Source organism: Monodon monoceros, unplaced genomic scaffold, assembly GCF_005190385.1.
Source record: "Monodon monoceros isolate NGI ecotype Baffin Bay Population unplaced genomic scaffold, NGI_Narwhal_1 Super_Scaffold_6, whole genome shotgun sequence".
In the NCBI taxonomy this organism is placed as follows: domain Eukaryota; kingdom Metazoa; phylum Chordata; class Mammalia; order Artiodactyla; family Monodontidae; genus Monodon; species Monodon monoceros.
In genome coordinates this window covers 1,501,677-1,527,238 of record NW_021703783.1, presented here as the reverse complement: position 1 = coordinate 1,527,238, position 25,562 = coordinate 1,501,677, and the positions used below count along the sequence as shown (strand labels likewise).

Below are 25,562 nucleotides of genomic sequence, written 5' to 3'. Positions count from 1 at the left end.
TGGGTCTGCTTGCCGTGCCAGTCTGCTGACACCGGCTTGTGGGAGGACAGTGCAGCATTTATATTGTAAGGCGCCAGACGAGGAGTCCGGGGCAGCTAGTGCTCAGAAAACTTGAACTCCCTGATGGTTTGGGGGGAACAGTTTTTATAGGCAAAATTTGGGGGAGGTCTGCATGGTGTGTGACCTCCCTCTGATTGATTGATGGGGGGGTAACCGGGTGGTGTTCCAGAAACCTCAGTCGTTGGCCTTCTGGTTGCAGCCAGTCTGGGGTCCCCACGCTTGTGCTCAGCCTGAAGTCACCATCCTCCGCCGGGTGGGCCCCAGTTCCTATAGAAGAGCTCTGAGACATGCATCAGGTTGGGTCCCTTGAGGAGGAACCGGACCGTGTGCCCCTTTCCTGCACTGTTGTTCTTGACTGCTCCGCCTTTGCTTCTGCATTCCCTCACTCCTCTAATTAGTAACTGTTGGAATCTGCCCTTGGAACTCAGGAAAGGCCTAGGAGGCTGAAACCTTTTTCCTGCAAATAAGAAATGGACACGGAAGGGCTTTTGTGCCTGGGAGGGCCCCACCAGGTCCTGCTGGGTTTCAGTCCCCCCCTTTCCTGTGATATGCCTCAATCTTGGGGGGAACAGGTATTGGACAAGAAGACAACGTTTTGAGTAGAGAGGCTGATCATGAACTCGCAGAGAACTTGGTTTCCCCAGCGGTGCTCAGCTGTGGTGTTCAGCCCGGAGCACGAGAGATGGGAACGCTTCGGCTGAGTGGAGCTGCATGGCCTGCGGTCTGTGCACATCAGAGGGACCACATTCCTGAGCCTTTGGCTTTGGGAATGATGGGCACGACCACGAGCAGCCTCCGCTTAGCACGTGGAGGAGAAACGCAGTGAAGAGATAGGAGCACGATGGTTTCGGGGGGGGTGGGGTAGGAAATAGTGAGTCAGAACTGCCCTTGCTCCACCCTAGGGGATGCCCGTGTCATCTACGAGTGTGCACTCGGCATTGGTGCACAGGTATTGGTGCACATCGGTGGGTGCTTGCTTGTAACATCCAAAGCAAGTAATAGGCACCTTGTTTTTGAGAAAGCTTATTACCAGATGGTGGTTTGTTTGGCAAAGGTCATTCTTACCTGTGTGTCAGAACGTGGGAGCAGCTCCTGGCTGCTGAGGGACGTCCCTGTGGTGCTTTGTTGACCCACACCCTTCACAGTGGTTTTAGATCCGCGTTACCTTTAAACTTTTTTGGATCGTGACATTTTCTGTTACAACCCTAAACATGTCTTATTTTATATATATATATATATATATATATATATATATATATATAAAATAATAAAACTTGGACAAAATGGCACTTAACCCTCCACTTGACACAGTCTGATTTTTTTTTTATATTTTTTATTTTAGTCTAGTTCATTAAAAAAAAAAAGGCTTATCCAGACTCAGTTTGTCTCATAACCTAGGTCATATCCAGAAGTTTGAAAAACACTGCTGTAGAGGGTTTTGAGGGCAGTCGGCTGTGGTGGAGCCTTGCTGACACACTGTATCTGACCGGTGCTCTGGGGCCCTCTCCCTTCCTCATCCCCACCTCTGTCCTTTCCACCCTACTCTCCCCCCAGGAATGTCTGGTGCCTCAAAGGGAAGATGAAGTATGTAAAACTGCTCTGTACTGTGTCTTTAAAGTATCTGTGAATCTGTGTCTTTAAAGAAGCAGCATTTAGGGGTGCTTTGAGCAAACCCCTAGAGCTGTCTGTTTCTAAAACACTCAGCAGCGTAATTCCAGACCCCTTGAAGACTGCTGACTTGTTAAGCTAAGCCTTTCTCAACAGGAGGCTCTTTGCATTTGTAAATAGATCTCCTTTTTAGAACTTAGATGTGCTGTCTTGCATGTCAGAATCACAGAGTTTGAAGAACCTTCATTTTCCTTTTGACCAAAAAGCTGATGTTGTTGCATCCTGCTGTGAAATATTCAGTTTACAGAATCACTGGTACCGTGCCAAAGTGCTCCTTCCTCGTTTTCACCGTGTTCTTACGATTCCCAGGAGTGTTCTTGGGCCTTGGCCTGAGTGGCGTCATTCCCACCTTGCATTATGTCATCTCAGAGGGCTTCCTGAAGGCCGCCACCATAGGGCAGATCGGCTGGTTGATGCTGATGGCCAGCCTGTATATCACGGGAGCAGCCCTGTACGCTGCCCGCATCCCCGAGCGCTTCTTTCCCGGCAAGTGTGACATCTGGGTGAGTATGGTCAGGGGTGGTCAGTGTCTATCCGTCTATCTGTTAGTGGGTTATTGGCAGACGGGGAAGTGGAATAATTGAGGAAGGTTCAGACTCAGAATCCAGATATGTGTATCCTAGCCCTCAGTCTCCCTCATGATTTGTGTCTCTCTGGACAGTAAGTACCGTACTGACTAGTGTTTATTGGTAACTGACATGGCGGTGGTGCCTGGCACAGAGCTGAGGGAGCACTTTACAGGGACGGCCTCATTAGATACACTGGCCCCGTAAAGTGTAACAGCTGCTATCAGTGCCTTCACTCGACAGCTTGGGAAATGAGGGTTCGGGAGATTAGGTAACTCCTTATCCAGCACCCCTGCCTATTAGGTGGCAGGAGTGGAATTTCAGTCTGTGCTCCTGTGTCCTACACTGTGTGGCAGGTCTTCCAGTCCTTCTTCGTCTGGTTTCCTCGTGTATGAGATGAGGGTGACAGACCAGGTTTTTACCAAGGTCCTTTTTGATACCAAAATTCAGTGATTTGTAATGAGGGACTGATACACGTGTTTGGCTGGAAGAGGAGGTAGGACAACTAGATGTGGTTAATGGTAAGAAAGGAGGAGAGAGGGGGCAGAAAATACAAGGGGCCAATAGACAGACACTTTTGTAACTGAAGGTGGCCTGAGGCGTGTCAACAGTGCGGTGCTGCCTGACGTCGGTCTGACCTTCCGGGATTCTGCTCCCCATGCAGCTACTGATGGTCACAAACTGAGCTGGTCCTCTGTGTCCTCAAAGCCTAGCTATTCACATACAGGAAGATGCTAACTTAGGTCATCTTTGGAACTCCAGAGGATCAAATTTATCTTTCTGAGATTGCCTCATCATGGTTTTGACATTGATATGGGGAAATTTTCACACCCCTCCCCGCCTTTTTGGAAAATGAATCCCCTTTGGCTTCCTAGGAAGTATTTCTTCGGAAGTGGCTTGTGGATCCCTCTAGTTTACACTTCTAAAATCAGTGTCTTTCCCTTGATAATTAGTTTTGCCATTTTTCATGTTGAGACTATAATGAGAGAATAGTGTAAGTTTTGAAGTGATACTTGGTACACTGAGCAATAACCCCCTTTGATATGAACTAGCATTCAACAGAACAAGTTAAATCAGAACCATCACATGCTTGTAGACCAGCTTCTGACTTGAGAAGGAAGTAGAAGGCCCTGCTTTCCTAGTCCTTTTAAAATAATAATAATAATAATAATAAATAAATACATTTATTTACTTATCTTTGGCTGTGTTGGGTCTTTGTTGCTGCGCGCGGGCTTTCTCTAGTTGCGGCGAGCGGGGGCTACTCTTCGTTGCAGTGCACGGGCTTCTCATTACAGTGGCTTCTCTTGTTGCAGAGCATGGGCTCTAGGTGCGCGGGCTCAGTAGTTGTGGCGCATGGGCTTAGTTCCTCCGCGGCATGTGGGATCTTCCCGGACCAGGGCTCAAACCCGTGTCCCCTGCATTGGCAGGTAGATTCTTAACCACTGCGCCACCAGTGAAGTCCCTTTCCTAGTCTTTTTAAAAAAATATATTTATTTATTTTATTTATTTTTGGCTGTGTTGGGTCTTCGTTGCCGTGCGCGGGCTTTGTCTAGTTGCAGCGAGCGGGGAGGCTGCTCTGCGTTGCAGTGCGCGGGCTTCTCATTGCAGTGGCTTCCCTTGTTGTGGAGCACAGGCTCTAGGCGTGCGGGCTTCAGTAGTTGTGGTGCGTGGGCTTCAGTAGTTGTGGTGCGCGGGCTTCAGTAGCTGTGGCGCGTGGGCTTAGTTGCTCTGCGGCATGTGGGATCTTCCCGGACCAGGACTCAAACCCGTGTCCCCTGCATTGGCAGGTGGATTCTTAACCACTGCGCCAGCAGGGAAGTCCCCCTCTACTAGTCTTTTGATGTCGTATCTTCATGTAATTCTGGCGTCTTAGAGCTGAAGGAAACTCTAGCCACCAGGTATTTTGACCCTCTACCCCATCCTGGAAGTCCCTTTGTTTCCTAGGAGAGCAGCATTTAAGTGATGTCCTAGTCCATGACAGCAGTGAGGGAAACACCCCTGTGTCTGACCGTCACCTGCTGCTCGGCATCACGGGGTCCTCAGGGCTTTGTGGCCTGTTGGCAGCACCTGCCCCGAGTCCGCCAAGTCCCCAGTGTCAGGCACGCATGTGTTCATGTCTCGAGCTTAGGGCTGCAGCTTGATTTCTGTGGGGACAGCTGGCCTTCAATTCAGCAGAATGTGATATGCCTGCCGCATGCTCCGAGGTCTGTGGATGCCTGGAATCTGAGCTGTGGCATCCACTCCCGCCCCCTGCTCAGCGTAAGTGATCTTCAGGACCTTCTGCCAACGTTTAACAATGTGTGTCTCTCCCCCCACACCCCGCCCTGCTCCAGTTTCACTCCCATCAGCTCTTCCACATCTTCGTGGTGGCCGGCGCTTTCGTTCACTTCCACGGTGTCTCGAACCTCCAGGAGTTCCGCTTCATGATCGGCGGAGGCTGCAGTGAAGAAGATGCACTGTGATACCTGCCGGTGGCCGGGGACTGTGACCCTTAACCAGGGCCTGCGGTGCCTGCAGGCCCCCCTCACTGGCCGGCGACGCCAGTACCAGAGGAGCCCCAAACCCTGGCAGCCTCGTGGGCTTTGTGATGCCCCAGGGCTCCAGGTGGTCTGCAACTGGGAAGAGAAAACAAAAATAAATCCCACCTCAGAGGTGGAGAAGAGGAGAGACGACCCAAACCCTGCCTTGTTCTTGGGTCTGCTGAGTGAGGGCACTGTGAGACCTGGGCAAGCTGGCTTCTGATCCGTGTCCTGCTTCTTTGTAGATGTCGGGACAGTTTAGCTGGAGGCTCATTCTTCTCCCTCCTCTCTCCTGAAAACAGTAACGCAAACCAGTTTCGGTGAACATTTATATCCTATAAGGGGTGGGGTGTGCTTTTGGGAGAACAAAGAAATTAATGTAAATAAGATTTCTAACTTACTGTTTAAATAAAAATTTATATAAATGTTTAAAACATAGGGGTAGGGGAGGGAGGGACGATTTTTGTATAGAACAAAACATGCAAGTACCACACACTGTTTCAATTTTGCACAAGCGACGGCAGGATGATCAGGTGACAGCCCCAGAATGTATAATGCCTTGTGCACCAGGGTGCCTTCTGAAGGCTGGCATACCTTGGGCCCTGGTGGGGCAGAGCCTACGGCCCAGCCCGGCAGTCGCATGGCCGCTCTCGCACCTGAGAGCCCTCGGGAGCCCCAAGGTGGACGGGAGCAGTGTGCGTTTTCTCAGTGGAAACAGCGCGTGAGAGGCTAACAGGATGTGTTAGATCAAGGCTCTAGTGACTGTGTCATTAGAGAGAGCCACCTACTTGGGAAAGTCACTTAGGCTGGCAGAGGGGCGGTGGGGGGGGCACTGTTGGCACAGGGGCCCATCGCAGTCCTTCCTGGCGTCCTCTTCAACTTGGTGGCGACTTGGCTGGCTGCCAGGGATGGGGCGCGGGTGAGAGTGTTCCGTGTCTTTGCTGTGGAGCTCTGGACCACCCTGTACGTTTTCCTCCATGAAACTACCCTTCCTCCCCCCGGGAATAAAAATCGACCTTTCCTGGCATCATAGTTCCTGGCATGGAGCCAGCCACAGAGGGATTCCAGGTGCCCCTGACACATTTACGTGGGTGAGAGAGCGTTTGCCTGTGGTGCTGTCCTGGTGACCCTGGGTGGCAGGTGCATCACCTCTCCACGAACAGGAAAGCCAGCGGCATGCCCCTAAAGCAGAGCCCACTGCCCCGCCAGTGCCTGAGTGGCCAGCACCCCAGGACCCCACTTTTCAGGGCTAGTGTGGTGGCGAGTCTTACAAGGAAATGCTATGTTATTGCCATGGGGTCTGGCCAGATCCTGGAAGCTGTTAAGTCTTTGAAGAGCTGCTCGAAGTGAAAAAGGCTGCTCATGTCCCAGAGGTGCCCTGTTAGGGTGTCAGAAGGCAGTAGGGGAGGGTCTGGCTCACGGAATCCTGACCTGGGCTCATGGGAGGGCCATCAGAATAACCCTTGAGTCCAGTTTCTTACTCTCAGCCAAGATTCCAGGCGGTTAAACTACATCCTCGGGGTGGCGGGGACTAGCAGTGAACATCGAGTCCCTGAGCGTGGGGGTCGGCAGCCTCCAGGGGGTGTTTGGGAGCATGGGAAGGGTCTCCTATTTATTCAGTATGGGGTTTTTCCTTGGTTATACTTTCTCGCCCCTTCCAATCTCCAGCAAAAGCTGGGAGCCAGGAAGAAAGAATCCATTGAAGAACTTGAGAAGAACTTACGAGAGTTTTGATTCTGAGTGAGGTCACTGCCCTGGGTGCCGGGTGGGCTCAGCGAAAGACTCAGTGGGGGAGCTGGTGCCGTGCCGGCAGAAGGATGAGCGGTGTCACTCCCATGGGGAAGCCCAGCCCAGCAGCACGGGCCCACCTGGGAGGAAGCACACTTCGCTTCATGAAGCAGCAGCACATGTCAGAAGCCACACTTGCTCTTCGGTCACGCACCTCGGGGGACAGGGCGTGTGTCTGCACAGACCTGTGACGCCACCAACAGAAGCGGCAGTCCAGGGCCCGGTCGCCCCACACTGCAAAGGAGGAGCGGAATCTGGCTCAACATAGCACAGACCCTTAGGAAAATGAAGCGAGCACCACTCAAGACCTCCTCCAGTAGCAGCCACTGCTCGCTCTGGGGAGCATGGCGGCGTGTACGCCCCTCCGCGGGTGTGTCTGCAGCTCCTACCCCGCCGTTCGCGCACGTCTCAGCTCGCTGAGAACTCTCACAGGTTGGCGCCTGGGTGCCTTACTCTCAGCAGGCAGAGGCTTGCTTGCTCTGTGCAGATTTTAATTTTCTTTTTGGGTCCTAGGCTGGTTAGGACCGCTAACAGCTTCATCCTTTCACCATTAAATAGTGGCCTTTTCAGTATTTTCCCCTTTACCGTTTATAAGTTGCTGAAGCCACAAAGCACAATTTTGGGGATCGTAGAGGGTTGGGATTCCAGAAAGGCATTTATGTGATGGTTCCATTCACCATGGGATTTCCCTACTTGCTGTATTGCTCACCTTCTAATAAAAAGAACCAAATGGAATATGAACTTTGTTGTTTTTACTGCCTCAACTTTCCTTTTGGTACTTCTTACTTGAAGCCTGAACTTAGTCACTGAAGCTTAAATTTTCGGAAATGTCCCAGTCTGAGTGCTGAAGACCATTCTGAAAAAGCTCTCCGTGGACTAACTTTTCAACAAGTTAAGATCTTGTGGAATTATTAATAGAATTCTTTGGCCACTAGGGGTAGTTTCTATACTGAATAGAGTATCTGAGGACATTTAGGGGGTGTGTGTACTCAGTTGGGCTACCAATTGTTTGAAAGTTATATTGTATACTGTCACTTCCACATATAACGTTGAGGGTTTGCGCAAGTTGAAAATTCTCGCAATTTTAGATAGCCTTGTAATTTGTGTATTTTGCGTTTCCATTGAATTTTCTTAATGTGTTATAAGGCAGGCAGGATAGTAATGAGTTAATAAAGATGGTGCAGTTTAAAAAACAAAGTGCTTACGCCCAACTCAGATTTTCCCAGCCTTCATGCTTTCATCATAACTGGGGGTACCAGGTGTAGAATGGAGGGGAGAGCTAGCTCTAAGGGGCAGTTCTTAATTTATTGTTAAAGTTACAAAAATACTACCTAAGGAGTGCCTCATGCAGAGGGATCTGTTAAAGGCCTCAATGCCTCATCTGACGGTAAGCAGCACCCACCGAACACGTCTCTTGTTTTATAGGTGAGGAGGCTACAAGGGGTAGGTCTGACGCCCATGCCAGCATTCTTTACACGAAGAACACTGGATTAAAGGGTCTCATGTATATTGACCCGAAGGTTGGGCGTTTGTTAGCCCTTCCATGTAATTTGAGAAAAGAGAGGAAATCCCAACCCTTTTGCCTTAGGTAAATTTAGTATTTTCAGGGGGATTTCCAGTATTTGGATGAATTCTCACTTTAAGTGTAGAAATTACTTGAGGGTTTTTGCGTAGGTCACCTGGGAATGGGAACTGGTGGCGTCCTGTTCTTGGTGACAGTCCTCGAGGCCTACAGACACCGCCTGGTTTTCCCTAGTCCTTTGCTGAGCTGGAAGGCTTTCTCAGCCATGTCCGTGGCCTTGGAAAGGAAGTGGATAGGGATGTGTTTGAATCTGGGCTGACGGTTGCTAGGGCTCTGCGGCCTGGAGACGGCTCCAGGTGCCGTTGCTTCCGAATCACCCCAGGGATAATCCCTGGTCTCCAGAGGGGTCTGCTCCGCACAGAGCACTGACCCCAGTCCCTGTGTCCCGCTGGAGGGATTTTCCCACCTTCAGCTACCTGCCTTGGGGCAAACAAGTCCAGTCCAGCCCTACCTTCCGCAGTGATGGCAGATGTCCAGCCACGCGGGAGGGAAGGCCTCTCACTGCTGCCCTGGCCTGGGGACAGCGCCCGGGCCTGCTGGGACCCGGCCCCGCTTTCTCACCTGTGAGCCCAGCTCCCCGAGGTCAGCATCCCTCAGATGAGCCGCAGGGATTGGCTAGCGTCTTTCCCAACCTCTTGCTCTCATTCCTCCTCCGTGTTTGCTTCTTTGACTTCGAGAGGTGTCTGCTCCCTTGCCCTCCCAAACCGAAACTCCACGTGGCGTTGTGAAGCGGTGGTTGGAGCCTTTTACCTGACAGCAGCACTTCCATTAAAATACACACATTACTAGGCAGGCTTAGGAGTTAGTATATCCCTGCCCTGAGGAAGGCACTGGCAGTACCTTGCGCTCTTGGTCTCCCACGAGGTGACGGTGTTTATAGGAATAGGGATTTCAGGACTCTGTCCCCAGAATCTTGCCATCGATTAAATGGCTTTGGTTTTAACTTTGTTCCTCAGAAATCAAGGTGATGGCTCTTTAGCTTGAGCCAGGCTGCCTCCTGCTGTCCTTTGGGGGTGGTTAGAACTATAGTGTATCAAACGGTTTTTGCTTCCGTTGGTTCTGAAAGGGAGTTCAGGCCTTACAGTCCACTCCTGGCCATGCGGAGACGGGGCTGAAGCAGACGAGGCCAGGAGTTACCCCAGCACTTCCTGAGTTTGGTTTTCATTTATTTAATTTTTACATTAAAATAAATTATTTATTTTTTTAAGTTTATTTATTTTTGGCCGCATTGGGTCTTCACTGCTGCACACGGGCTTTCTTTAATTGTGGTGAGCGGGGGCTACTCTTCTCTGCGGTGTGCAGGCTTCTCATTGCAGTGGCTTCTCGTTTCAGAGCACAGGCTCTAGGCGCGTGGGCTTTGGTAGTTGTGGCTCACGGGCTCTAGAGCTCAGGCTCAGTAGTTGTGGTGCACGGGCTTATTTGCTCCGCGGCGTGTGGGATCTTCCCGGACCAGGGCTTGAACCCATGTCCTGTGCGTTGGCAGGCGGATGCTTAACCACTGTGCCACCAGGGAAGTCCCTCATTTTTTAAATTTTTGGCTGCATTGGGTCTTCGTTGCGGCGCGCAGGCTTTCTCTAGTTGTGGCGAGCCGGGGCTACTCTTCGTTGCGGTGCATGGGCTTCTCATTGTGGCGTCTTCTTTTGTTGTGGAGCACGGGCTGTAGCTGTGCAGGCTTCAGTAGTTGTGGCACACGGGCTCAGTAGTTGCAGCGTGAGGGCTCTAGGGCATGCCTAAGCTTGGTTTTTAAATTATGTGGCCGGGACTTCCCTGGTGGTTCAATGGATAAGACTCTGTGTTCCCAATGCAGGGGGCCCTGGTTCGATCCCTGGTCGGGGAACTAGATCCTGCATGCATGCTGCAACTAAGAGTTCGCATGCCACAGCTAAGAAGTCTGCATGCCACCACTAAAGATCCTGTGTGCTGCCACTAAGACCTGGTGCAGCCTAAATAAATAAATATTTAAAAAATTACCTGGCCAAGAGAGTTGATAAATTTGCCTGAAAAGGCTCTCCCTGGTTGGGTGGGGAATGGGACGCTGTCCTGGAGAGAGGCTGGCGGTCAGGGTCTGGGCTTGTACTGTTGCTGCAGGAGGGTGCAGGGTAGACAGGGGCCCCAGCAGGGAGGGGCTGTTGCCACGAGGTCTCTGTGACACCAAGTGGGGAGCTGGGCTGCAGCAGCCGAGGGGGCGGGAGATGGGCCCCCCGCTGCCTCCTCGCCCACCTGCGCCAGGTGGGCACCTGTGACCTCGCCTGTTGTTCTTGACATCCAAATGGTCATTTCTCCAGGCTCTCCGCCACGAAACAGGATGCTCTGATAGATGAGAGTAGGTGACATGTAACTAGTGCTGACTGCAGGCCACACAGTTTCAGGCTCAGTATATGAGCCTCGCGTTCACGCCTCACAATACTCTTCCGATAACTTGGAGCCAGGTTTCAACTCCGAGCCTGGGCTTCCTGTTCCAGGAGCGAATAGGGCCCACGGCGGAGGGTGGTTGTACGGGTTGGATGAGTTGGTGCCTGTTACTTCCACGGTGCGTTCAGCTCTCCAAGCACTGTTCTGCCTCGCAAACTGGCTGCTGAGTGAGCTGGCCTTGGCCCTCACCTTCTCTGAGGCTGGAGTTCAGCTGTCACTGGGCCACTGGTGCCCACCTCACAGGTAGATATGGGGAATGTGACAGCAGTGGGAGTAACGTGTCCTCACGTGGAAGGCGCTTCACGAACGTCATCATGTGTTTGAAGGAGTTGGCGAGGCTGTTTGCTGGTGGGAAGCTTGCACGTGCGAGTGTGGGGGGCTGGGAGGGGGTCCCCAGAGGCCCAGCGCACATGGTCCTTGCTCGTCATGGGGCTGGGCTGGACCTCCTCCTGGGAGGCCGGTTAAACTCAGAGATCGGAGGCCACCCCAGAGTTTCTGCACTGTTCCGCCTTTAGTGTTGCTCCCACAGTGGGGACTGTGGTCCCTGGGGAGCCGGCTCTACGGGGGAGGAAGCCCCGGCACCGAGACCCTGAGGGAGGGGTACCCAGATGTGTCTCCCTTCCCACTGGAGTCCGCTTTGCAAATTGCAGTGTTCCCCAAAGTTCCAACCCCAGGGACAGAGTCAGGTAGTCTCGTAGATCAGTGGCCAGAAAAAGACCAGCCTGGGACCTGGACGTCCTGGGGGCCTGGAGCTCTCAGGAGCCCCCTGACCACGCCACCGTGAAGACCCCTCTTTTTCCTGGGACCCCTCTGCTTGGCTGCAGCTGTCCCTGCCACCTCCCCGGACTTCGTATCCTCTTCCGAGGTAGCAGCTGTATAGCTCATCCTACTGGCTTTTTCTTAGAAGGATGCAAACACTAGGGCTTTGGAAAGATGTTTTTAATAGCAACAGTTTGTGGACATCATGTGTGGCCATGTTCATGTAAAGGACCCTGCCTTTTCTCTGTCTCTCTCTGTCTCCTGTCTCTCTGTCTGTCTCTCTCTCACGCACACGCACATACACGCGCACACACACACATTTTTTGAGCTGCAACTGGGAGGCTGAGCTGATCCCCCATCAGGCATCTCACCCTAGGGCAGATGTGTTTCCCGTGGGGCCCGTTCCTGCCCTCCTCCCCTTTCTGCTGTTGGCCTCATTCCTCTCCTCTTTCTCAGTACATTGAAGTCCTTGGATTCTACTGAAGACCTTTCTTTGGCTGGGTCTGGACTTCTGGGGAATAGACGGAACAAAACTCTTTTGTCTTGGTCCAAATTGAGTTCACGCTGGACTCCAAAGAGAAGGTAGGAGGGCAGGGAGGCTGCCCATTGAGACGCGGGGTGGATGGTACCAGGCACCCGGAAGGTCTCTGGGAGTGATTTCTGGTTCCGTCCAGCAATCTCGGGGGCAGGGGACCATCAGCCCAAGACTGGGATGAGCATGGACCTGGGTGAGAACCTAAGTGTAGAGCGCTGGACCCCACTTCAGCTGCTGACTCTTTACAATGTCTCTGGAAGGGTCACCTTGTCAAAACTGGCCGGCCGGAGCAGGTGTCACCGCAGCAGCTGGGGCAGCAGTACCCAGGCACCCAGAGGCAGCAGGAACAGGGGGAGTGAGGCTGAGGTGTCCGAGGTGCCGCCACAGTCCTGGGCATTCTCCTGTGAACCCAGAGCATTCACGATGGAGTGACCGCCCCAGGCAGAGGTGGCCGGGAGTCTGGAGAGGGATCGCTGGGGCCAACTAATAGGGGCCAAGGGGCTGGGGAGAGAGGGAAGTTCCAGCAAGCGGAGGGAACACTGCCCCCTTTCTTAGACCCCTGCCTTCTAGGGGAAGGCAGAGGCTGCTCACTCAGCCCCAGAGCTGGACTCGAGCCTTCTTGCTGGCCCCAGCCTTGGAGGGGCTGTGGGCTCATCCTCTTAGAAGGGCTTCAGAGAAGCCCTGGACTCTGGGAGCATCTTGGGTGTGGAGGCAGCCATGTCCAGCAAGGACGGCCCCATGTACAAGGAGCCCAGCTACGTGGTGGGTGCACAGGGCCGGTCACCAGCGGTATTATGTGCCTAACGGTTTCCTTCTACTTGCTTGGACCACGTGGAGCTGAGTGCAGTGAGGGCTGTATGGAGAGGATGTGTTATAACGCACTGAGGGCCCCGACCCTGGGAGATGCGGCTCTCCTTGTAAAACACCCCTGGGTCCCTCCCGCTGACTTAGTATCTGAATGACACGGGGCCCAGCGTGAATGCACACGTATGGGTGATTCCAGTCATCCACGGAGGTGCCCTCACAGCTGCATCCACGTGTCCAGACGCTCTCGCATCTGAAGGGCACAAGCTCAGGGCTGAGGGTTTGGGGATGGAGCCCCCCCCCCCAGCCCCTACCTCTGGATGGAAGGCGTGGCAGGCATCCGGTCGCCGGCGGAGCTTCCGGGAGCGCATCTTGTCACACTTGACTGTGGCGTTATGTGCAGAATTCCCTGTTAAGGTGAACACACCTGCCGACGGAGCTGATACTGGAGACTCTGGGGGCTGAGCTCTGGAAGAACTGACCTCTGGTGGGACCAGCTGCCTTGGAAGCGGCTTCCGGGGTCAGAAGCAGCACCGGGGCCCCGGGGAGGGGGGAGGACAGGTAGCGATGCTCTTGGGGGAGGGGTGGTGTTGGTGGCAAAAGGGAGGCTGGCCCCTGCCTCTCAAAATCTGAGCCCCTCAGTGTCATGTCCTACCCGCCACCCCTCCCTCGCCTGTACATGCTGGAGGGTCGGGAGGATATATTTGACCTCCGTAGCCTCCTGCAGGACTGGCGGGAAGACGCTGCAGTCACAGGCGGGGTCCGTCACCAGGAGGAGAAGGTTGCTGGAGGGAATCTGTTGCATCATGAACGTCCTGCGGCAGAGAGGTTGGCTTGTGGAGGTTCCTGCGGCAGCTGGACCCTGGGCTTGTAGGGGAGGCTCTTTTGGAGGCGGGTGTGAGGAGGGGCCGGGTCAGCCCGGGGGGGGGGGGGCGCAGCCCGGGAACCGTCCCAGCAACCGATGGGCTGCATGGCTTATTTTCCCCACGAGCCTTTGCAGCTGCTCTGCTCCTTTCCTAGCAGATTGGAAGTGAGGAAGCCCAGACATCTGCGGGGGAGGGGACAGGAGCTGCTGTTGACACACATGGGAACAGCAAGTCAGGACTGTCCCAAGCAAACTGGGCTGCGTGGCCGCCCCTGCTCCGGGTGGGGATGCAGTGCTCGCGCTGGGCCGTGAGGTGGTTCCACAGTCCCACACGCCGCCTGGAGGGCAGGGAGCGCAGGTGCAAGCCAGTCGTGGTCCCTCGCTCAGCCAGTGCGTTGGCGACAGCCACCGCCCGGCGTCTGCTATGGGGTGGAGGACTTCCTACATGCACGTGCGCACACACACACGTGGACACGCACATGCATACATACACACGTGCACACAGGCACACGTATATATTTAACCTTCACCGCGCCGTATGAGGTTGGTATTATCCCTGTTTTGCAGGTGGGAAAACTGAAGCCAGAAGAGGGTTAAGTAATGCGTCCAAGGTCACGCAGCTCCTCTTAAATCAAGTCCGTCTACTCTGAGGACTTGGCTTTACCCACACTGTTCGTGTATCCGCACGGCCAGCCTCTGAGATAAGTGTACAGATAACAATATTCCCGAGAAACTGGCTGCGGTGGTGGTAGAATCCCTCCCTCCAGCACAGCCTAGGGGAGACCATAGCCTCGGGGTCAGGACAGAACCTCCTGGGGGTGGGGCGGCCTGGGGCCCAGGTGAGAGTCAGCGGGCCAGAACTTTCAGCCAGGCCTCCCTTCCTCCCTGGGTCAGGGCCTGGCGGAGCTGGGGGACCAGCGACCTCCCCTCGGGAGTGGGACCCAGGGATGGAAGTGCCAGGTGCCCCAGCCATTCCCAGGAGCATCCTGGGGCCTCTCAGCCCTCTGTGTGGACGGACGTCTAAGGGAGAGCTGGCGCCCCTTCCTCGAGCCTGCCCTGGCCTCGGCCGCCTCTCCGTCCCCGGCCAGCCCCGCACTTGGTGCCCTGGGTGTGCGGCCTGTGGTCTCTGCTCTGAGCCTTGCCCGCGGGTATCCCTCCCCCGTCCCGCTCAGCCCCTCTCACTTCTGGCAGCTCCCGCACTCCACGACGCCGTTGGCCCCCCGGATGGCCGTCTCGTGCACGAACACGGGGTAGGTGGTGTCGCAGGGCTGCAGCACGTCCTGCTTCTTGTGCTTGTGGGCTGCGGGGACACGGAAAGGGCGTGGATTCAGGGGCGCCTCGGCCACAGCTGCGGGGATGGGCTTTGATGCCCCGGGCAGTGCGGTCACCGCGCCAGGAGTGAGACGCCCGTCCACTGGCAGGTGGCTCCCGGCCAGGACTTGGGGCCGGGGGAGGGGAGTGGCTGCATGTGGGTGACGCGCTTGGGGACCCTTGGGGATACCCGTCTCTCTCTTCACCATCAGCAGTGATGTCCAGGGGCTGAGAGGAGGGCAGGGGCTGGGGGGGGCCCTGGGAGACGGCAGCCCTTCGTCCTCTCCCCCCTCCCTCCCTGCAGGGGGCCCAGCGGGTGCCCTGCAAGGGGAAGCTCCTGGACAAGCCCTGGGTCTGTCCCCGCCCCCTGCCCCCGTGGCTACTTGGAGAGCCAGGCGGGGGCCCCGCGCCCAGCCTCCTGGGCTCCTCAGTGGGGCCTGTGTGGTCACTCGAGTCGGCTCAGAAAGGACTCAGCTAACACAGGGCAAAGGCCTGGCAGCCGCCCCAGAGGGCCCACGTCCACCCCTGGGGGAGCAGACCCCGCTCGCCCGCGAGGGGCCACGGCCTCGGGACCACGCAGATTTCCTCCTGGCGCTGTAAGCGCTCTCAGACCAGGAGAGGGCTGGGGTGCTCCATTTCCCTGGGGCAGGGCTGCGCTTATGTGGGATGAGCTCTGGGCTACACCCACACCCCGAAGGAGCAGGGCTGTAAGTTGGGAGGGGCCTTTGGAGTCAGGGGGTCCAGATGGAGGGAGCTTCCCGGGAAGCGCCCAGCCCAGCGCCCAGCTCCTTGGCTGCCCTACTTACAGTGATGGAAGACGGCCTTGGCTGCCCAGGGCCCGTGCACGGCATGGTGCGGGCGTGATGTCACACGGGATGAATGACGTCACATGGGATGGATGATGTCACACGAGGTGGATGATGTTACACGGGGTGAATGACGTCACATGGGATGGATGATGTCACGTGGATTGGTGGTACCCCGGGATGGTGTGACGTCACACAGGGGTGAGGGAAGGTGATGAGAGAAGCCAACAGGACAGATGTGAGCGGTGGACTCTGGAGCCCCCTGCCCCTCCCCCTGGGGTGACGGTTTCCGGGTGGAGGCTGGAACAACACTCACCCTCGGCCCCGCTGTCCCCACGCCAGGAGCCCCAGGCGCTCCACTCCAGCAGGAGCCTGTCGGGCACAAGTGAATCTTGGAGACCTGCTTGCCCTCTCCAGTGGGGCCCTAAGCTGTCTGCCTCTCGCCCCCAGGACACCCTTGTCCCTGCTGAGGGCTCCTGGTGGCAGCGGCATGTAGGAGGGGCGTCCCATACAGGCCTGGCCGGTTCCACCTGGGGACCTCACCCTCCTCCCTTGGGGTCGTGGGGACCTCGGCAGCTCCCCTCAAAGGGTTCCCTCATAAACCACCCCTGCACAAAGCCCCCCAGCCCCTCACTCACAGCAAGAGCTCGTTCACCAGCCACCTGGTAGCAGTCAGGAGGGCAGAGATGGGCTGGGAGGAGAGGGAACACACTGTGAGCCCCAGGGCCCCCTCGCTCTGCGCCATCAGAGACCACACCCCGGGGTCTCCTCCACCCCTTCCCGGAAGCGGAAGCAGTGGAAAGCTGCGTTTTCTGGGAAATTCCTACTGTAGGGCGGACGATGCCCATCATCACACTGGGTGGCATCTCTGGGGTCCCTGATGATGTGTGGACGGCACTGGGGGTGAAGGTGGGGAACCAGTCAAGAAAGGGGCTGCAGCCTGTTCCTCTGCCAGAGCAATCACCCTGAGGCCGCCCAGATAAGACCCTGGTGCGGGGGAGCGGGCTGCGTGCGGGGGGGCACTGGGAGAGGACTGAGTGGCCCTGGGGCCCTGGAGAGAAAGGGACAGGCTGGCGTCTGGCGGGGGCGGGGTCTGGGGTGACACTCACGCTGACCAGGGGCTGGGAGGCGCTGTGGTGGTGGGTCGGAGGTTTGCACATGGCCTGATAGTCGTACATGGTCACTCTGAAACCAGAAGCAGGGCATGGCAGTCCGGACCCCATCCCCCACCCCGCCCCCGCCCTGGGGGAGTTCGCAGCCAGGTTTTTGGACACCTGGATCCAGGAGGGTGCGTGATCAGCAGGTCAGAAAACGACATTTCTGTTCTTGGGCTGCTTCAAAGACAACGAACGGCAAATCTGGTTTTCCTGCTAAGGGTCACATGACCTCAGCCCCTCTCCCCCCTCCCCATCCTCCCCCCCTCCCCTGCCCCCATCAAGTTCCAGGCTTCAGAAAGGCTGCTTCTGGAGCCCTGTGGGGCTCACTGTGGGTTCTGAGGTCGGGCTCTGAAGTCTGTCTGGTCCATTTAGCATCCGACCCCCCCTCCTCAGTGTGTATTCCGGGGGTGTGTGTGTGGCGCCTGCCCTACTTACCGGCTGAACACCCCCATGCTGAGCAGCTGGGTCATGAGGGCGCCGTCCACCTCCCCCAGGAATCGTCCCATCTGTGAGGGCGAGGAGGGGGGAAAGCAGGGTGAGGACATTGCTCTGAGTGCCAGACTTCACCTGTGTTTGGGTTTCCTCTCCAGACGCCCTTGAATCGTGGCCCATCTGACTCCACTCCACCGGCCCCTCTCCTGGGACAGCTCCAGCCACGCCTCTCAGTGCTTTTAAATTCTAAGTTGGTGTGAAATCAATCTAGGCGTTACAATCAGATTTGTTTTTTAAAAGGTGCAGAATTCTTTGAACACTTCTGGGTGAACCGCGTGCAGGAAGGTGAAACTTGATTTGTCGTGTGTGTTTTATGCACGTGCATGTGTGTGTGTCTGTGTTACCAGACAGCGAGATCCTGGCGGGCGGATCCCCAGAGGCCATGGTGATTGTTTGCGCATTTGCTGAAGGGCAGAGTGAGTGAAGCGACCAGGGCGAGGCTGAGTGATCTGAGCCTCCTGATCTGGGTGGAACTGAGGCTCCTGGTGAGGCTGGCTCCCTCCCCACGAGCCTGTCCCCCCAGTCTGTCCTGACTCCAGGCTTATTCACCAATATCCCCACTGTCCAGACCCCTGATTCTGGAAGGGGAGTTTCCTGAGAGTAACACAAGCTCCTGGACACTGGGGAAAGGTGCCCCCCGTTCAACGTGACCTCCAGGACAGGCTGCCCTGGCAGAGAGCACCCGCCTCTTCTCCGGGAGGGCAGCCCCCGCTGGCACCATGGAAGCAACAGGCCTCCCTCCCTGGGCCCCGGGATGGACCTGGCAGAACAGGGAGTGTCACCTGGGCCTTCCGGCACATGAGCCCAGGTGGCAAGGTGCGTCCAGACCACCAGCAGAGTCCTGGGCAGTGGTCCTTGGACCTCATTACATTCGGGGGGTGGGGGGAGCTTGCAGTGCAGGTGGTCGCCCACTCCCAGTTTCTGGTTCACTCGGTCTGGGGCGGGGCCTGAGAACTTGCATTTCTATCAATCCCCCAGAGGCTACTGGTCCCCCTACCGCACTCTGAGGCCCAGGGAGGAAAGGGGGGAGGGGCAAACGAAGGGGGAGGGGCCAGGTCACGGGCCCTTGAGGCTCTTGGGTGTGTCTGGGGAGGGGGTAGGGGTCTTTGGTGGGAGAGCCTGGACGGGTCACAGTCGCCCGGCCTCCTGGGCCTCAGGGCTCTGTACCCTTCCCCTGCGTGTAGGCTGGACCCAGCGACCTGCTTCTAGTGAACGGAACACGGTCCAAGTGGCGCTGTCCCTTCTGAGAGCTGGTCCCAGGGCACCGCAGCCTCATGCCGCTGACATTCGCTGGCTCTCCGCAGCCCAGGAGGCCCCCGGGGCAGTGGGATCTGGCCCTTCGCAGGTCAGGCCCCGCTGATGCCTCATGGAGACCCCGAGCCTGGCCCGCCCGCCGAGCACACCGGGCTCCTCACCACAGAGGCTGGGAGATCGTGGGTCTTGGGGTGTAAGCCCTCCAGCTGGGGGTGACTTGTTACAGAGCAACAGGTAAGTGCGGCAGGGCTGTGGAGTGAAGGAGTTTTAAAAAAGTAGAAATGGCTGGATGGCTGGACAGTCAGCGCCCGGCTTCCAGCTTTGTGCTCCGCGGACCTTCAGGCCAAGCCTCACTCTAGTCTGCAGTGTCCACCGAGCACAGGCGTCGTGACTCCTGACACAGGGCTGCCCGCACACGCCGTTACCCCCTCGAGCCGTCTCAGAGCCTCACAGCCCAGTCTGGGGTCAGAGCCGTCCAGGGGGAGGAGACCGCCACCCCCAGAGCCCCCAGAGCCCTGGCACCAGCCCCGGAGACTGACAGGGGCTCGGCGGGAGGCTGACCCCTGGCAGACCGGATGCCACACCCACCAGCCCAGCGAGGACGCCAGCCCCGCCCTACAAATTCTTGGTCCCATCAAAGCCACTGCTCCCGCAGCCTGCTCCCCCTCCCGGGAGGGCTCTTCTAGAACCTCCCCCCAGTCGCGGCTCTACGTGTATCTCTAGGTTCAAAGTTTGCCTCTTCTGCAGCCATGAGCTTTTGGGTTAATAACCTAAACTGGCAGAGCCTCAGTTTGTCCCTCGGGTATAAAATGAGCCTAATAATGTCACCAGAGATGATGGAGGGACGTCCCACCCCTGATGGGGCCTGGTTGGGGGGGGGGGGGGGGCTGTGTGGAAGCCCCTGGAAGGTCCCAACCCTGTGAAGAAAACTAGATTTCACTTACGTCCTCTGTTTTACAAAGGATGTGAGGTGCCTTTTAAAACTACACACGGGGTGATAACATAATGTAATGGCTGAGCAAATAAGGGTAAATACGCTGAGTAGACACGTACTTAGAGAAATATACGTCTGAGTAACTTTGCTGTCATAGATCGGCTCGCTCCCCGCGGCTCTGCGGCACCCGGGCACCCAGACCTGAGAAATCACGCAGCCCAGGCCCTTATTCCAAGAGGGGGAGATGGGCCCAGGCCACCCAACCACACGTCTTGATTAGTGGCAAAGCTCCCGCTGGACCACACACCGTGTCCCTTAGGCTGGAGGCCCCTTGATGCTTCTGGCTCATTTCAAGGCATCGCTTTAGGTGAATGTGTTCAGCACTGGTTCAGGTGTAATTTCTGGCTAAATAAATAAGTTGGGGCTCAGCAAATACAAGGTTGTGGCTGTACCTTCTCCTCAGCCGGTCTGGGCACGGGGGCTTCCTGGGTGCGCAGCCGTGCCGTGTGGTGGGGGCTGCCACCGTTCACTCCCTTCGCAGCAAAGCCAGGTTGGAGGGTTAGGACAGAATTTCCCACAAGGGAGGTCCAGACGGGAAGCGGGAAGGCCAGGACCCGGCCCCAAGGAGATAGAAGGGTGGGCGCTGTGGCCTGTGTGTCCCCCAGATTCACATGCTGAAACATGCCCCCCAGGGCAGAGCCCTCACAGTGGGGTTGGTGCCCTTAGAAAAGAGACCCCAGAGGCCTCCCTGTCCCTCGCGCCAGGAGGGGGCACAGTGAGAGCCCTGCAACCTGGACCGGGCCTACCCCGGCCCCTGGCACCCTGGTCTCGCACCTCCCGCCCCCAGAACTGTGGTTTGTAAGCTGCCCGGTCTGTGGGTTTTGTTACAGCCGCCTGAACGGACTGATGGGAGAGGGGAGAGGCAGAGGGGGGTAGGGGGTGGGCAGTAGGAGCGGGTGTAGGACTCTGGGGGAGGCCCCCAGGGCAAGGCTGCAGACAGAAAAGCTGGGGCCTCATCATGTGGACAACTCCCTACCAACAATCGTGGGAGAAGACCCGAGACGTAAGATTTCCTCTGGGCGTGTGAGTTGAGAAGTCTGGATTTGGGGGTCTTGCGGTGCTGGCTGTGGTTCTAGGAAGAGACTCCGTTTTCATCAGACCTTTTCCTCTAGTTGGCCCTGGGCCGGGATTGCTTCTGGGCTTTCTCTGACCGTCGAGGCCGCTGGGCCTCCCGAGTGCCTTACCTCCTGGGGCCTCTCCGAGATCAGGATGAATCCGTTGTTGTCTATGACGAAGCAGTCCAGGTCCTGGGAAGAGACCCAGAAGGAGGTCAAGGCCAGGCCCTGCTGCTGAGCCCCGGCCCCTGCCTGCCCGACCGTGTAGGGAGGCCCTCTGTGTGGAGCCCGGGCTGCAGGGAAGGAGGGGCTGGCCCATCGGGAGGACGCGGGCTGGGGGCTGCTTCCCTCTCCCACCGTATTCCCCCCGTGGGGAGCTCACACTGTCCTGGCAGCTCTCCGGGCACGGACCCTCCGCAGCGCCGCACTGGAGGGAAGAGGGGAACCATGAGCTGTGCACCTGTGTGTGTGTGTGGTGTGTGCGTGTGTGTGATGCATCCGTGTGGGGTTGGAGTCCACGGCACACCTGTGATGTGTGTGCAGGGGTGTGCCCCATACCCGTTTGGTGAATGTGGTGTGTACTCAAGGGGTATGTGCACGGTGTGACGTGTGTGTGTGCTTGTGTGGTGCGCCCGTGGCGCGTGCCTGGCGTGTGTGCCTTGCATGTACGCGCGGGGAGTGTGTGCTGGGGGGTCCGGGCGCTGAGATGCAGGCAGGGCCTTGCTGGTGGCAGCAGCCAGGTGCACAGGTCGGGGGTCCTCCCCCTGGGCGTCCCGCCCCCCCCCCCCCCCGACCCCTGGCACCCACCTGCCGGGTGGCCGCCCAGAACGTACGCCGCAGGAACTCCATCCTCATCTGTACGCCCACGGCTGCCAGGAGCGGGCCAGGCCAGGCCATGGGGGTGTTTGGGGACGGGGTGGGGGTGGGGGGAGAGAGAAGACGTCAGATCTGAGTCAGAGGGAGAAGGCCCATGAGCGGGGGGGCGGGGCACTAGCAGCCTGCAGACTAGCTTCCTGGTGGGGGCACCGGCGGCTCCGTATCTGCATCCCTGGAGCTCGAGGCAGGCACCCTGGGAAGGCCGCTCTCCCCTTTCCCACAGAGACCGAGGCTGGATTTCAGGGCCTTCGTGGGTAGTTACAGCCCCTCCCCCCGGCTCCGCTCCGGCCCCCCAGCCCAATCTGTAAGAAGGCTCCTTCCTCGCAAGTTGGGCCCGTGTCGCCCAGGCCTGCAGGAGGCTCCCAGCCCCAGAAAACCAGGCTTTGATGCTGCCGCTCACAAGGGCCGCCACGCCGCTCTGGTCCCCAAACGCTTGGAGAATGCAAGCCAGTGCCCAGATGCCAAGAGAAATCTGGGGCCAGAGAATAGAAAGAAAGCCAGGTTATAGTGAAAGAAAAAGAATAAAGAAACGAGGCCGGCCTCCTACCGTCAGAGACAAGAATATAGAAAGTGTGCTGAGTGCCAGGCCCCCTGCGTCCTGAGGTCGTGTCCACACAGCAGGTCAGCTCTGCTATCGCTGGGGCTTCACGGCCGGGGAAGCCTCGCCCGAGCCGCCTGGCCCCTGAACACAGAAGCAGGACCCACGCACCGCTGTCTCTAAGGCACCTCACCTCTCTCCTCTGGCCTGACTTGAGCCCCCGTCGGGAGGGGGCTGACAGGCCTGGGCAAGCTCCCCGCTCAGGGCCCGGTGCCCTCATCTGTGATGCGGGGATGGGTCGGGGTTCCAGCCACTAGGCCGTGTTCACGAGACATTCTGCAGTCACCCCAGTGACGGCTCATTGGCGAGACTTTGCATCATATTCGGGGGCTTCTTTGTTGCTGCAAGGTCCGGGGGGCGGGTAAAAGGCGTGGGCCGGAAGGGGACTGGTAGGCCCACATCTCGGTTCATGACAAAGAGGACAGACCCAGGTGCAGCACCTGAGCGGCAGGTGAGGCGTGCTCCCCTCCCCCCATTTCTCTCTAAGGCTGCGGGAGGCCCCTCGGCCCCTCCCCTCATTCTTCCTGTTAGGACCACCCTTGATGTTCACTTTAGACAGATTTCTCTCACCTGTGGAAAAAGGCTGCATGAAAGAGAGGAACCTCCTAACAGTTGTCAGAGGGGAGTCACACGAAAGCTTAGGATGTTCCAACCTTTGGGATTTAGGGACGCTTATTTACCGTGACCTTGGCCTCTGGGCCAAGGCTCTCAGACTCTCCCGAGCGAGACTCGGCCTCTCGATGTCTCGCCGCCAAGTCTCCTGGAGTCCCGGCATCTCTGAGCTGGGAGAAATTCTGTGATTCCTCCACAGGGAGTCTTGAGACAGCGGGGTTGGTGCCCATCTAATGAAGCAGGATTTTGAGGCTTGTGGGTAGAGATGGGAGGAGTGAGACCTCAAGCCTGTTCTCCGGAGCCAGGCTCCGTCTCCGTGGAACCACGGGCTCCTCCAAGGCAAGCCGCGCTCCTAGGATTTACGACTTCCAGCTGCCTGCTGCCGTCCCCCTTGGGTCACCAGTAGGCATCTCAAACTTCACGACTTCAAAACCTAACTGGCTTTTCCTCCCCAAACCTCCCCACCTACCGAATTGTTACCATTTTCCCGTGTCCCACCCAGGTGCTACCGCCTTTGTCCAGAACCTCATGCATCTGCCCACTCTCTCCACCCCTCCTGCTACCCCCAGAGCCACCTGGATTAACGCCACAGAGCCCTGAGCGGGTCGCTCCCCACAGAACCACGAGAGGGACCTTCCTGAAGATCAAATCACGTCTCTCTCTTGCTAAAAACCTTCCAAGGCCTTCCCGCTGCCCTTAGAACAAAGTTGAAATTCCTTTGTAATTTGGTGTCCAAGGCCCCAAGGCTGCTGGCCCGGCCACCAACCTCTGACTTCAGCCCAAATCCTTCTCCCTCAAACAGGCCAAGCCTCTTCCCACCCCGGGGCATTTGCACCAGCTGCTTTCTCCCTCTGGGAATGCTCTTCCCTAGAACTTTAGGAGGAGGCTCCTTCTCATGGTCGGATCTCAGCCCAAACAGCGTCTCCTGGAGCGGCGTCCTGACTTCCCAGATAACGCAATCCTCCCTGCGGCCGGCCGGCCGTTCACCCTCTATCTCATCACTCTTTTTGTTTTCTAAGATGCATGACTTATTTACTTAATTCTCATTTATAGTCTGTCTTGCCCCGTTAGCATGGGGGCTAACAGCAGGCGGGAGGGTGGGGGGTTGAGTTCCGATACCTGCACCTAGGAGAGCACCTAGGAGAACACCTAGCACGCATCGGGGCTCAATAAATATTTTTCAAGCTAAATAAGTAAGTGCTTGTGAATTCCACTGAGTCGGTCACTTGGCTGGGAAACCAGTTCTGCAAGCCTTCCCCTTACCTCCGGTGTGGGCACCTTCATCCACGTGGAGCCCCACCCTTCTGTAGATGCGGGACAGAATGCTAGCGATCTAGCCGGGCTCTGGTGCCCTCGAGGACCCAGGAGGGAACCCACAAAGAGACGGGGAATTCAGGCGAGACACGAGAAGAACCTCCTCCAGGGAGAACTGTTAGCCGCGCTCTGCCACGCCTGACGGCTTTACCTCGGGGCTCGAATTGTTACAACCTTCTGTTCGACGCCTGCCTCACAACCCAAACTGTGCTTTTCCACCCCAGACACCGCGAGAGCCCAGCCTTCTCCTGAGAGACTGCAGGGCGGCCCTCGGGCCCCGTTGCCTCGCTCCAGTGGACCCCGGGCTGGCCACCCTGCCCCCAGCACCTCCTGCAAGCCTGCTGTGTGCGGCAGAGAATAGCCCTTGGTGCCGGGCTTTGCAGACAGGGCAGAGCGCATGGTGAGGAGAGAGCCGGCCCGGCCGAGGGCAGGCGAGGCCTCCATCCTTCCAGGCTGCTTCCCCCTCCGGGCCTGTGCTTGGCGGCTCCTTGTGTTAGAGCCCGACCTCAGTCCTCAGGGGGACCTACCACAGTCGGATGGAGGAGGAGTGATTGGACCCCCTTCCTCCTGCCCCAGCCTGGCCTGTCCCCCTTGCGGGCCGGGTCCCGCCTTCCCTCTGCCTGCCTTCCTGCAAAGCAGCTTTTCTCTAGGACCCGCGCTCGGCTGGCAGACAAAGAGCCTCAGTAAGGCCACAGGCGGCAGGCGGCTTATCAAGATGCACCTCTTTGCTCTGCGTCCTGGCTGTCACCTGCGTGCCGCTTTGTCATCACAGACGGCGAAACAAAACAGCTGTGCTGCACACACAGAAACCCTCCCCGGGGGGGAGCATGCCCCGGGGGGCAGAAACTCCATCGTGCCCCGCGCCCTCCCATCCACTTTGTCCTCGAAACCCAGTTGCAGGCTGTGCTGACCTGTGCGAGGGCTGCGGGGTCAGCGGGGGCCCAACTTTTAGGCACCAGCTGGGGAGCCGGTGCCCAGGGACCCCAGAGACCTGGTCATCCCTCCTGGTCACTGCAGGGCAGCCCCGGGCTGTGGGGCTGACGGGCAGCTGATGGCGGGCCGGCGTGCAACACCGTCTAGCCTCTGGGCCCCGGACACCCGCTGGGCTCTTCCTTCCGGCTCATTCCTCACTCAGCCTGGCGAGGTGGACCCCTCTTCCGGGACAGTCCCCGGTGTAGGAAAGGGGGTGAACCACCCACAGAAAGCTGCCACGCGTCCTCTGTGATACGGGTCGGAGAAGAAGGTCCCGCGGGCACTAGCCTGGGACGGTGCACCAGGACATGAGCTCTGGTTGAGTTTTCAAGGAGCGGGATGTACCCCGTGGGTGAGGAGAGGATCCCAGACTCAAGGAAGGACACACACTCTACTGCAGCTGGGGGACAGGAAGCGTGTTTGGGGGCAGGCGAGGTGCGTGTGACATGGGCGTGGGGTGGGAGACGGGATCCCTGCGGTGTCGGACGGCGGAGCAGACAGAGAGGGTGTGGGAGCATCCTGAGTCGGGGGGTCTCTCAACCCGCACCCAGGGCTGACAGTGG

General features: G+C 57.5%; 2 protein-coding genes across 3 annotated transcripts in view; one reads left to right on the top strand and one right to left on the bottom strand.

Annotated features, from left to right (window-relative positions):
- Positions 1-7,333, top strand: part of ADIPOR2 (adiponectin receptor 2) — a 52,934-nt gene extending 45,601 nt beyond the window's left edge. Inside the window, exons 7-8 of one of the 2 annotated variants that reach the window (XM_029204123.1) lie at positions 2,038-2,231; positions 4,628-7,333. In XM_029204123.1, the coding sequence (XP_029059956.1) occupies positions 2,038-2,231; positions 4,628-4,756 (323 nt within the window). In that variant the 3' untranslated portion in view covers positions 4,757-7,333. The remainder of the gene's footprint in view (positions 1-2,037; positions 2,232-4,627) is intronic. The other variant, XM_029204122.1, reaches the window with a different exon arrangement.
- Positions 7,334-11,636: 4,303 nt separating this feature from the next.
- Positions 11,637-25,562, bottom strand: part of CACNA2D4 (calcium voltage-gated channel auxiliary subunit alpha2delta 4) — a 91,487-nt gene continuing 77,561 nt past the window's right edge. Inside the window, exons 30-41 of the mRNA XM_029205244.1 lie at positions 21,435-21,496; positions 21,010-21,054; positions 20,757-20,819; positions 17,268-17,338; positions 16,785-16,860; positions 16,314-16,366; positions 15,992-16,047; positions 15,676-15,696; positions 14,741-14,858; positions 13,396-13,508; positions 13,008-13,090; positions 11,637-12,290 (exon numbers count right to left, since the gene is read on the bottom strand). Of these exons, the coding sequence (XP_029061077.1) occupies positions 12,186-12,290; positions 13,008-13,090; positions 13,396-13,508; positions 14,741-14,858; positions 15,676-15,696; positions 15,992-16,047; positions 16,314-16,366; positions 16,785-16,860; positions 17,268-17,338; positions 20,757-20,819; positions 21,010-21,054; positions 21,435-21,496 (866 nt within the window). The 3' untranslated portion in view covers positions 11,637-12,185. The remainder of the gene's footprint in view (positions 12,291-13,007; positions 13,091-13,395; positions 13,509-14,740; positions 14,859-15,675; positions 15,697-15,991; positions 16,048-16,313; positions 16,367-16,784; positions 16,861-17,267; positions 17,339-20,756; positions 20,820-21,009; positions 21,055-21,434; positions 21,497-25,562) is intronic.